This window comes from Montipora capricornis, chromosome 3, assembly GCF_036669925.1.
Source record: "Montipora capricornis isolate CH-2021 chromosome 3, ASM3666992v2, whole genome shotgun sequence".
NCBI lineage: Eukaryota > Metazoa > Cnidaria > Anthozoa > Scleractinia > Acroporidae > Montipora > Montipora capricornis.
The window spans coordinates 12083178-12094824 of record NC_090885.1 but is presented as its reverse complement, the minus strand read 5'-3'; the positions used below and the strand labels follow the sequence as shown (position 1 = coordinate 12094824).

Here is an 11647-nt window from a genome sequence, read left to right as displayed (position 1 = left end):
TTCTTGGCACGAGGTAATTCAAATCTTTGAGACACCGGCTTGGACTATCCATAAGGGGATAGCCATGCCCCACCTGACTTGATTTGTACATCAGACCGAGAGAAAAAGAACATCGCTAATCGTACGACAGAGATAGATAGCCATAACCTCGCTTAAACTTCGTGCACCCGTCCATACCTGTAAGGAAGGAATCTTGTTCTTTGAAATCAAGCGGTTCCACCAGAAGATAGCAAAATTCAGGTAAACAAAGCCCTTACGGTCCTTCTTCAGTTGCATTTGAGCGAAAACTGCAGACGCTGAATCCCCTTCTTCAACTAGAACATGGACCACCGAGTATCACCGCACCAAGACATTCACTCTAACGATACAAGGAAATTAACATAGATAACAATTCAAACATAAAAACAGTTCTGATTCGAGCCATGTTGTTTTCCCTGTCCATTAATTAATTAATGGACGTGTACTCCAAAACCGAAACACCGAACGAAACAACCGGAAAATCGCAAGAAACCATGACAACTTGAAACACCGGAAACCACCATAACCATCGATCCAGCGGAAACAATTCGAAACAGCCGAACGAAACCACCGGACCACACGAAACAATTTGAACAAAACCACGAAACATCGCTATATTATACACCGGACTTAACTGATTAGAGTGCAATGAGAAGTGCTAGTTTTCTACCCCATCAGTTAAGTCTGTTCAAAACGTAACCCTTCCTTGTACTTGTACATATATTTACACCACCGAGAATCGACGTCCGGGTGGATTGTCGCTTCGAGTTTCCTGTTTTCACTTGTTCTTTATCCGGCACAATCTTCGCAGATTCCCTCAGCACATAAAAAGAGTGAAACCAAAAAATCATTTTATTTCTTTCATTATTTTCCTTCGACATCTCAAATTAACTATGTCACGCATGTGAACTGTCTGCCCAAAACGACACAAAGACCCAAACACTGCAGCACTTCCGCCCACAGGTGGCTCAGTTGGTTGAGCAACGGGCTGTGACGTAGGAGGTCGCGGGTTCGAACCCCGGCCGGATCATCATTCAGGATCTAAAAAGTAACTGAGGATGAAGTGCTCCCTTTGTAATTTTCATCTGCAAATGGCTAGACTTTCAAGTCTTCGATCTCGGATAAGGACTATAATCCGTAGACCCCGTTTCACAAATCTTCCATATTCATAAGTTCCCTGTGGTAGTATGGCGCGCCATCTGTAGCAAAATTACGTTCCATTATCATATGCGGAAAACATAACAATTAAGTTCCGTTACGAAATGTAAGCAAAACAGGATGGAGTATCGGAACAAAAAAGTGAAATGTTAATAATGTATCTGAAAGAAAATACCATCAACGGTAGTGATCGATATCTTTTATCGAAGGAAAAACATGATGCCAATTATGTTACTGAAGTCGACTTAGCATAACAATAGGTTACTATCGAAATATCGAAATTTAACCTTATAGCGTTGCCCAAAGCGACAAAAACAACTGAACCAAATAAAAAGAATGCGGAACATGATTAGTAATATAACTTTTAATTTCCTTTGCTTTGGTCCTCTGGGTCTCGCTATTAAGCTGAACTTTCGTATTCGAAAGTAGCCTATCGCGCACATGAAAAAATGGATAATTAAAATCGACACTTTTTCATAAAAAGGTTAGCTCCAAGATGTTATTGATTGGCTGTAAAATAAGTTTTTTTTTGCCGAAACCAGTTATACCCAACTGCATTTTGGAGATGAACTGTTATTCATTTAGTACTCACGTTGCAAGCATTATATTTTCCACTGTTGTTGGAATACAACGTAGATGTCAGAAGTTCATGTTCTTTACTTCACTATAAAATTTGATATAAAATATAGAGCTTAATACAACCGTGTACACCAACAACTTACAATTCTATGTATATTATACACAAAATATGTCCAAAGTGCTCAATGGTAAAATAACTGCACATAAAAAGTGACTGACCGAATCTCGCGCGCTGTTTCCTGAAATTGACGTAAGGAGCAATGACTCACTCGAAACTGTGAAACAAAAACAAAACTTGAAGCAAACATCTTATCACCAGTATGTACGTTACGAAAACGCGCCACGTGCCATCATCCGAAGAATGCTCCAAAAATACTTCATCCTCATCAAATCCAGAAAACAACCCCACGAAACGAATCACTGCAATCGGTTCCGCTCTGGTCTAGCGATTCCCCGGCTCAGTTGAATTAATGCCTGGGCCAGATCCATTTTATAAAAATAAGTGAGGAGGTGGTCTAACTATTGATCCATTTTATGTAACACGAAATATCTTTGGGACATCGTTAGTAGCAATAAAATGTGAAACCTTAACTGCTATTTAAAATGATATGTTATCAAGTGACATGTCAAAGTTATTTTTAACAGAGAAATCTTCTCATCTAAACAGCAACACTTTTTTTCATTTTCTGGTAGCTGGATTTACCTTGATGATGTTAACACTATTAGGTACATCATTTCTGTGCTTGGAAATTTCAAGATAATTTTAAATAAATGTCCGAAAAAAGAGATCACTTGCCATAGCCGACTGGGCACTAGTGCAAAATGCCGTCTTTTTCCAAAACTAAGGACACATTTAACAAAGGCCAAGCACAGTTCGTTTTCTTTTACCATTTTGACTAATCTAATAGCAGCGATCTGAAATAAATTTTAGCATAAACTGTTGCCATTTTTTGTTTTGAGTTTTGTGGCCGTAACAAGTCACGTGACTTCATTTGCAAACGTCATCCAAATCAATACAAAAACTTTTGTGACGTTATTAGTCTGCGAAAGTCTTAGATTGTTGTTACCAAATCTTCAGAAGTTAGACCGCCCCCTTACTTTTTCGTGCAATAATATAGGCCAAACAAATTTACTCGGGGCAAGAATGAGAAATGTGGCCCACTCTTCCGCACCAAACATTTGTCATCCTCAGGTGGCCTGAATCTCAGATTGCCACGCCTGAAGCATGGAGATATCCGCGTCCGTCCTACGAACGCACCTGGATTGATAGGGAATGGCCTTTCGTTGCCTTAGCTATTACACTCGCCACCTCAGCCTCCACCTTTGAAGAGACCAACCCGATCAAGATCTGCTAACGGCCTGGGTTGGTTATTAATGGACGATGCTGCCTTAAGACTATCCCGAAACGAGAGGCTCGGTTATCCTTTTTGTCTTTCGTAACATTAACCACCTCACTAAGTCCCGCAATCGCAGTGTATAGATTAAACAAATCTGCTGGACGCGAAATCACCATGATGCAGAAAGAGTATAAAGCCGCCTAAGCTGCGGACGCATCCACCTTCAGTGTCCCCTCATCGCTTCCTCCTTGAACACTTGCACCGTAGCGGCCGGGGCCACTTTCTTTCACAACACCACAAGGCACAGAGCAAAATCCCCTCCTATCGTTGCGCTATTGGTCCTCGACCGAGCCTGTTTTGTTCTGTTTTTCCCCATCTGGTGGCGCCAAAAAATAATAAATGCTAGTTACAACGCACCACTGGTCTCCGACCAAAATTCCAACTTTGTTTTTTGTGTACTTTTTATTTGTTGATCCATTTGTTTGGTTTTTTTTCCCCTATGCTTGATCTTTTCCTGTTTTTTTTTTTGTTTGGCTTGCCACCACGTGACACAGGAAAGAAGCTACGATACTCGACTAGTCCTCGAACGGATTTTCCCTACCAGCTGGTGGCTTAGAGCAAAGACCCTCGACCTATTCCAGCTCTATCAGTCCTCGACTGATGTACCCAAGACACCACCACGTGGCACAGAGCAAAGGTCCTCTACCTATAACAGCTGAATCAGATCTCGACCACAGTTACGCATTTATTCATTAAGCCATAACGAGGCACAAAACAAAAAGGGCCACAACCCAAAACCCCCCTTCGGATCTCGACGGAATCATTAGGGACCGTTTAAGCAAAGGACTACGTAGGTGAATAGTACTGTGACTGGAAGTGGCCTGATTTCTAGCCGTAGTACGCTTTCCGAATACGCGGGAGATAATGGCTGGCCGTAGCGGCAAGATACAGGCATTTTATCCTTTCTTGGCCATCTTTGGTAATTTGCAAACAATTATTTGTCGATTTCAAGCTCAAAATGCGGTAGCAGTAGGCGCAAATCGAACAACAACGCGTTTCATCAGCGAAGCTTTCACCAGATGATTCAAGATTTTTCTAAGCTTTCACAGTACTTCTCGCTGCGACTTTTGGCATATCTTTTCCCCAGATAAGAGTACTTTGGAAATTTAAACTGAAACATATACATGTATCAGCATTTGAGCGAGAAAAGCGAATAAGGAGATCAAGCTGAATATATGTTTAAGTTAATCCTGTAATTTTATTGATTTTAGGCGCATGGGATGGAAGTTGTCAAAATGTTGTTGTCGTTGCTCACAATGAAAAGTTGGTGTTATTTGCAACTCTGCAAGGGTCTCCAAATCTTGCTTCATCATGGCCGCCATTCCTTTGTTTTGCAACACCAACATGGCCGCTGAAACGTCATGTGAAAACGCTGTATTCCTCCTGTTAGAGAACTAAAAATTCTTTTCTTCCGGAATAAAACTAGAACCCTGCGTAACTTTTCTAACATAAGTTATGATCTCCCCAATTATTAGAGTTCTTGTGCTCGACTGGGTACAAACAAAGTGATTACCATAAAGTCATAGAGGGAACTTTGTGGCTCTTACTTCGAATCAGGCAAAGCCACATGTTTTTTTGAAAACGGCAGAAACGAAATTTACCAGGCCAAACAAACAATGAACACTGTATTGTGACTGGTACTAGCTTAGAGTGGTTTTCAATGAAGTGTCGAAAGTAATTAGCTAATTATTTTGGTTTTGCGTTACTTCACTCAGTGATTGGTTCAAAGTTCTCGCCCCACTTTTTCAACCAATCAGAAGTGAAACCGTGGCCCGCGCGTGCAAATTTACCCGCGCTTTGTGTCGGCCACGTGTAATTACTTCAAGTTTTGATTGGTTTACTGGAGTTTCATCGTCCTTTTTGATTCGTCAAAGTAATTACTTTGGTTTTAGTTTAACGTTTCCCACTTTGTTTGTTCTTTCAAATCATCCCAAATACATTGATGTTGTTTTTGGAACCTTTGGATTGAAGATTCACTTAATTATTTGCTTTGAAAGACGGAAAAAGTGATCAAACGTTGATCCATAACCGAGCGCTGAAAGAGAATGGACTAGATACCGGGTTAACGTTCTAAGTTAATTTGCATCGCTGTTTTTAAAGAACCAGCAAAATGCAAAGCAGTCCATGACGTAATTAACTGAATAGAGTGTAATGTGTAATGCTAGATTTTCTATCCCATATGAACCATGAGCGTTAGCCCTACTGATGGAAATTGGGCCCACACAAGGACAGAGAAAAACTCTGACCACAAGTCTATGACGTAAGCCCAGGATTAAACCCATTCCCCTTCTTTGCTCGGTTATCGATCAAAGTCTAATTTTTTTTTTCATCTTTCAAAACAAATAAAAAAGTGAACTTTTAGTTGTGAGACGGGGCCTACGGTTTACAGTCCTTATCCGAGAAGACTTGAAAGTCTAACCATTTGCGGATGTAATTACAAATGGGGCACTTTCTCCTCAGTTCTTTCAACGCTCTGAGCGTTGGTCCGGGCGGAGTTAAACAACAGGTACCAGACGTTGACATGGATTCTTTGTACCTCTCTTTTTCGCAACTAATGGTGTCAAATGCCTCTGAAATACCACTCAGAAAAGCTAACAAGCCGGGAAGAATGGCGAGAATTATGCATGGGTAACTTGTTACTTGATTCAGCCAAGCTTATCCTTCAGATTGTCAAGTCTGTGCGTTTAGGACGTTTAGGTGATAGATGACGGTTCTAGGACATCTGATTTTCAGCGAAATAAAGTCAATTTCAAAAAACTTTTAATTGAATTTGAACCTCAATTGTTTATTTATTCTTTTTTATTTTATTTGGACTGCTATCGTTTTCATTCGTTTGAAACTTTTTTTTAGCATTAGCAAGTAGATTGTTTTGTTATTTAAATTGTTTAAGCATTGATATCTTAGGGAAATGTATTAAACTTCGAATTGTCTTCTATTACGAAGCATTCTGTCCAACGGAAATGATTGTGTTTTCAGCATCTTAATTTGAATTTGACTTAAAAAAAGAAAGATAAGATTCTATTTTGAGTGGTTCCTTTTGCTCTAATATCGCAAGACATTTTGCCGTGCTTAAGCAAAAGACGTAATTTCCGCACTTGCATGAATCACTCACTGACAGGGAAAGTAAATGCGACGACAGTCGTTAAAATAGAACGAAATACTATTTCGGGTCAATAAGCGAAAGACGCAATTTCCGCACCTAAAAACATCATCCAGAGAGGACTCAAAGTAAGCCAACTCATTGATAGCCGTAAGAGGCAGTGAATTAAAAATGACATGCATCAAAACACAACATGCACATCAAAAGCGAACATTTTAATAAAATGACGTTTCGTGAAAATATTTGTGAACGTTTAAGTTTTCTGGAAAATAATTTTTCCATGGTCCAAATCAGATATTGCTTTTTGCCGGGTAAATCCCCGCTTTTTTCCGCAACAGGACTGAGTTCCATTTGTGACATCAATTGACAAAATGAAATATTGTAACCTTGAGAATTACTTGAAAGACAACAGATGAAACAAAATAGAAAAAGAATCGAACGTCTTTGGAGCGGTTACTCGTACTAACAAGAAACTAATCTCTTAATTAAACTGGATCAATCTGAAGAGAAACCAAATTCAAGGTACTTGCCAATTACATCAAAATATCGGAAGACTATATAGTATGCAGGCTTAAATTTCAGTGCCATCTTGACAGTACGACTGCTTAAGATACAGCATGACGAACGTGTCCGCGCTCTGCAATTTTAACTGCACGTCTTCAAATCACACAATAGAAGACTCGGAGCTTCATCTCGCAGACAAGATCGGATTAATAGTGCGTATTATCCTAACTATTTTTACCTGTCCATTGACCGTTCTGCTCAACATCTTGGTGATCTTGGCCGTGAAAAAAAGACCACGACTTCAAAGCAAACCCAATATCTTGCTGGCTTGTTTAGCAGCGACCGACGCCTTCATTGGCCTCACATTAATACCAGCGTTCATCCTGTTCGAAACATTTAAGCTGTTTGGTAACGAGAGCATGGCTAAATCGTTGCGTTTTCACTTCCTCGATCGAGCTTCGGTGACAGGTGTTGTCAATTCCTTGCTTCATCTGATGCTAGTAACTTTCGAGAGGCTTGTAGCTATCAAGTTTACCATTCATTACTCCTTCATAATCACAGTAAAGAACATCAAGATATGTGTCTCCGTCTTTTGGGCCATTGCGTTGAGTACATGGGGTCTAAGGTATATAACAAGCAACCTGGGACTTTTTACATTGACTACTCTGGTGCCATCCTGTATAATCTTCATTGCAATTTCCTACGCGATTTTGTACCGCGAAACACTCCGTCACAAAAAGCGAATTAAAACTCAGCTTGTCAATCGACAAGAAAGGGAAAGGTTTTTGAGGGAAAAGAAAGCTTTCAAGACAACTGTTTTGGTCGTTAGCGCTGTTGTTCTCTGTTTTCTTCCTACAATATTACTTATGTTATCAATAGTCTACAGACTTCCTTTGGCAAAATCGGAACACTTTTCGGACTGGGCTCGGATGTTCGCTATGCTAAATTCGCTTCTTAATCCACTCATTTACTTCTGGCGAGATAAAGAGATGAGAACGATGGTGTCGAAACTGTTTTCAAGGAATGCTTCGGTGAATCCTTAGGATTAATTACAATGAAGACTAAACGATACAACTGATATTAAAAAAAAGCATCGATCGCTCAGTTAATTACTGAGTCGTGAATAGATCAATGAATCACTTTCTGCGAGAGTGAAAAAAAAAGCACCGAATAAAGAGGAATCACGTCGAGGAAAGCTCAGTTCTCCTGATCAAAATCCTCTATCATCAGTTATTCATCCCGAAATTCTGTCTTTTTCATTGCGTCCGGTGCAAGTAATACTGTTAATTATTCATAGACCTAAGCATCGTTGACTTACAATAGGTTGTTTCTGAAGTATATGAAGCCTCGTGTAATCGGTTCAGTGGCTGTTTACAACAGCGTCTGAAAATCTGAACCAGGAACTACCACCTTCGGATCTCAAAGTAAGAGCTCTTACTATTCGGCCACGTTGTCGAAAGAGTCGCCCAGGTACAGAAGCATTCGAATTCGTTTTAAGTAATTTAGTCAGTTGCAGTAATTTTGATGGGAGTGTCTATAAAGATAGTTTTGCCAAACGTCTCTGACCAGTTGGTCGGCGGTTTTGGGGTTCAATTGTTGAAAAGAAAAAAACGCAAGAGGAAAAAACAAATAAGGACAAAGAGGAACACGATATTGTAAAAATCTTGAAAGAAGGGAAATGCAGAGATCCAGAACTCAGGGTCTCAATATATAAAGGTAGTAAAGGTGGAGAGAGAGGGAAATTTAAGATCGGGTGTCAAGTACAGCAGCAAACGATGAGAAGTGGAGCTCAGTTTGGGAGTCGGAATACCAGAGAGTCTTCTGATTGCGGCCACGACTATCAGCGTAACTGCAAAGATTGAAGGATCTGGGTATTGTAAATATTTACATACCATTTAACCTCAACTTTTTATGCGCCGATAAAATCGAAATCCCACCCCGACCGGGCAAACCCGGGGTATTTGACTATCATCTGTGCCCGGGGAGTGGGGAATTTGACCTTTGCCTGCGTGGGGTGGGGAAAATTGAACCGGAAGTGTCAGGACGAGATGGAAGAGATGTAGCATATGTGAGCGATTGGCTTACAAAAAAGGTCTTCAAAAGGTCTTTATGAAAGACGGCAGGAGCCGACGACGATTGTTCTTTAGTAGGGTAAGACAGACAAATCCGATGATAGGGTAGGGCATTTGAACACCATTTTGGCCCGAGGAGGCGGGAATTTGAAAGATCCAATCTTCAAAAGTTCAAATGCTCGGGCTTTGCCCCGGGAAGGGGAATGTTGAAGTTTCGAGTTGATCGGCGCATTAGACGTTAGTTTACATTCGGTTATTCAGCACTGAGCTTTAAGTTTATAACGTTGAAAGTAATTAAGGCGAACTTGATAGTTGCGCCAAATTAATCTTTATCTTCTTAACTTTCAAGTTGTTGCGGGTTTTGGAGTGTGACAGCTTTCAGTATTTTTCTTTTTTCGCTTCGTCGCATCACCGAGGGAAAATTCACTCGCGTCACACCTGGATACAAGAATATCATTTTTTTTTTCAACACTATCAGCCAATCACCGAATCAATCAACCAATCAACCAATCAATAGTTCAGTCAGTACGTCAATCCACCCGGAAATTAAAAAAAAAAAGCAGCAACCAAAGTCTTTATTGTACAAACTCGGTTTTAGTTATTGTGAGGCTATACTGGAGGCGAATGGGATTTAATCCTTAGATTGAAGAACTCGTACTCGTTTTGCTAATACCAGGGTTTCCGCGAGATCAGAACTTTTCCTAAACAACCAAATCTAATGAGCAACCGAGACGGCCTTCTGCAAGGCTTACTTTTTTTCAATTTTCAGGGTTTTTTTTCTGTTAGCTCCCATGAGTGACCGTTTAATTAAAAGTCTTACATTACAGCTATAGATGCCCACAAGAGACCACCTGCGTTTAAAGAAAGGCAACCTGACAGAGGTCGTTTTAGGCTTTTAGCTAATCCTTCTTACAGATACCTGAGCAAAGCTCAACCGCTGTGTTTGCTACTCTGAATTCAGTAATGTAGTACATTGACGGTTGACTTTTACACCGCTCGGATTTCCCTCCACAAGCCGCTCGCCACGCACTTCAGCCTCTCGTTGGTCTCTCCTTCCAATGTTCATGGCTCGTTGTGCTCTTGTACTGAATTTACGAGACCACTCGATCGAAAATTTGCGGCTAACTAAGCAATTCCTTCAGTTCTTTGCTGAATTGCAAGACTTCAATCACGGTCGGGAAACCGAGGTCTGTTTTGACGGAATTGTAAAAGTATTCCGGGCTCTAGAAAGAAGGAAAAAACACTTTATTCTTGACAGTGTATGTTGTGCTCTTGTATATAAATTCTTCTTAAAATGCGCGTACACTACTTAAGTTGAAAGAAAATATACCTCTTTTTTTTTTTATCTGTTGGTTTTCAATTCCCTCGAAGCAGTGCATTTTACCTTAGTTGTTTAGTGCGTAGTGCCTACTCTATTGAAAATTCTGTGAGGATCAGAACTTGGCTGGTGCATGATATTGAGAGCGGAAAACATGGAAGAGGACTGGCATAAGGTGACAATTGCTAAAATAAAGTGAAATTTAGTATACTAACACGCAAATTTTACAAACATACGTCTTAACATTTCCGCTTCTCAAAATATTTTTCTCTCTATTTGCAAATCGTTCCCCGCAGATTAACGGCACAAACCGAGGACGACTTTAATTAATTCACACGGCGTTATCCATTGTTAAGAAAAAAGAAAATTACTTGCAGATCTAGACGAGGAGATCGCTAATTAACTTATGTATATTTACCGCTGTCGAAAGTATTTTCCACTCTTGTACCTTGCAAATCATAAAAGTAAGACAATTCTCTTTTAGCAAACTCAATCTCGTCGCCGAAGTCCTCTTTTCTTTTGGTCAACACCAAGAACACGGACTCTGGCCACTTCCAAGGCAGGAAGTCCGCAAATCACGGACTTCCGGCTCGTCTACGCACGCTCAGAAATTTGAAACAACAGTGGTTGACAACGGTTGCAAATATGGACCTTCACTGCGACTGCGCATAAATTGAAAGTGGCCAGCGTCCGTGTTCTTGGTGCTCACCAAAAGAAAAGCGGACTCTGGGGACGAGATTGAACAAACTCACCTCTTTTCGTAACTCATTGAGCATGAGCAGTAAGGGCCCGTCCAACTTGCCTCTCACCTCGTTATCACCTCTATACCATGAACAACAGATGAGATTATTTTCTGGACTCATTTCATCGTGTACTTTTCAATCGTTGTAAGATTAGTTCGTTACACAACACCCCATGACATCCCTTTAAACGCGTCTAAGACCCCGTGACTAGAAGTATCAATGTTTATTTACTTGGATTGAAGCGTTTTCAAACATGAAATTGTTTGATTGATGTGCCGGGATTCCCTTGGGCTCAGGTCGATCAGAAAAAAAAATTGTTCACGAATAAACTGAATCAAAACTAGTCAAAACAAGTTGAGGCTATAAAAATATCGTAACAGAGACACACTTTGGGATTTGAATGCCCTTTTGTACTCCCTTTCCTTAGCTTTGCAAAAGCTATGCTTAATTACACGCTTGCTCTACTAGTCCGGCGTAGAACTTCAGGCGGAAGCCTAGTGTTGAGGAGATGTTCTCGGTCTAAAGAATTGGAGTCTAAAGCATCATATGATGATAATAACACTGAACACTGAAATAAATAGTTGACACTACAGTCAGGGTGGTTTAGTGGTCATCAACCGTGTTTCCCATCTCTGTGACCCAGGTTGAACTCGTATGTGGGTTGAGATTCCGTCGATTTTAACTTGACTCCGAGGGTTTTTCTCCGGGTTCTCCGGTTTTCCTCGCTCCTCAAAATCGACTCGCAGTCAATTATATCT

The 11647-nt window shown here is 40.5% G+C and overlaps 2 protein-coding genes across 3 annotated transcripts in view; one reads left to right on the top strand and one right to left on the bottom strand.

Annotated features, from left to right (window-relative positions):
- The first annotated feature begins 6724 nt into the window (after positions 1 to 6724).
- Positions 6725 to 7948, top strand: LOC138042230 (lysophosphatidic acid receptor 3-like). The gene has a single exon (XM_068888042.1). The coding sequence runs from the start codon at positions 6870 to 6872 to the stop codon at positions 7797 to 7799; it is 930 nt and encodes a 309-aa protein (XP_068744143.1). The 5' UTR covers positions 6725 to 6869; the 3' UTR covers positions 7800 to 7948.
- Positions 7949 to 9387: 1439 nt separating this feature from the next.
- Positions 9388 to 11647, bottom strand: part of LOC138042229 (uncharacterized) — a 25301-nt gene continuing 23041 nt past the window's right edge. The window contains exons 11-13 of one of the 2 annotated variants that reach the window (XR_011130967.1): positions 10899 to 10968; positions 9859 to 10051; positions 9688 to 9823 (exon numbers count right to left, since the gene is read on the bottom strand). Coding sequence is in view for 1 of the 2 variants with exons in the window: in XM_068888041.1 (XP_068744142.1) it covers positions 9950 to 10051; positions 10899 to 10968 (172 nt within the window). In the remaining variant the exon portion in view is untranslated. Of the gene's footprint in view, positions 10052 to 10898; positions 10969 to 11647 lie in introns of both variants that reach the window. The other variant, XM_068888041.1, reaches the window with a different exon arrangement.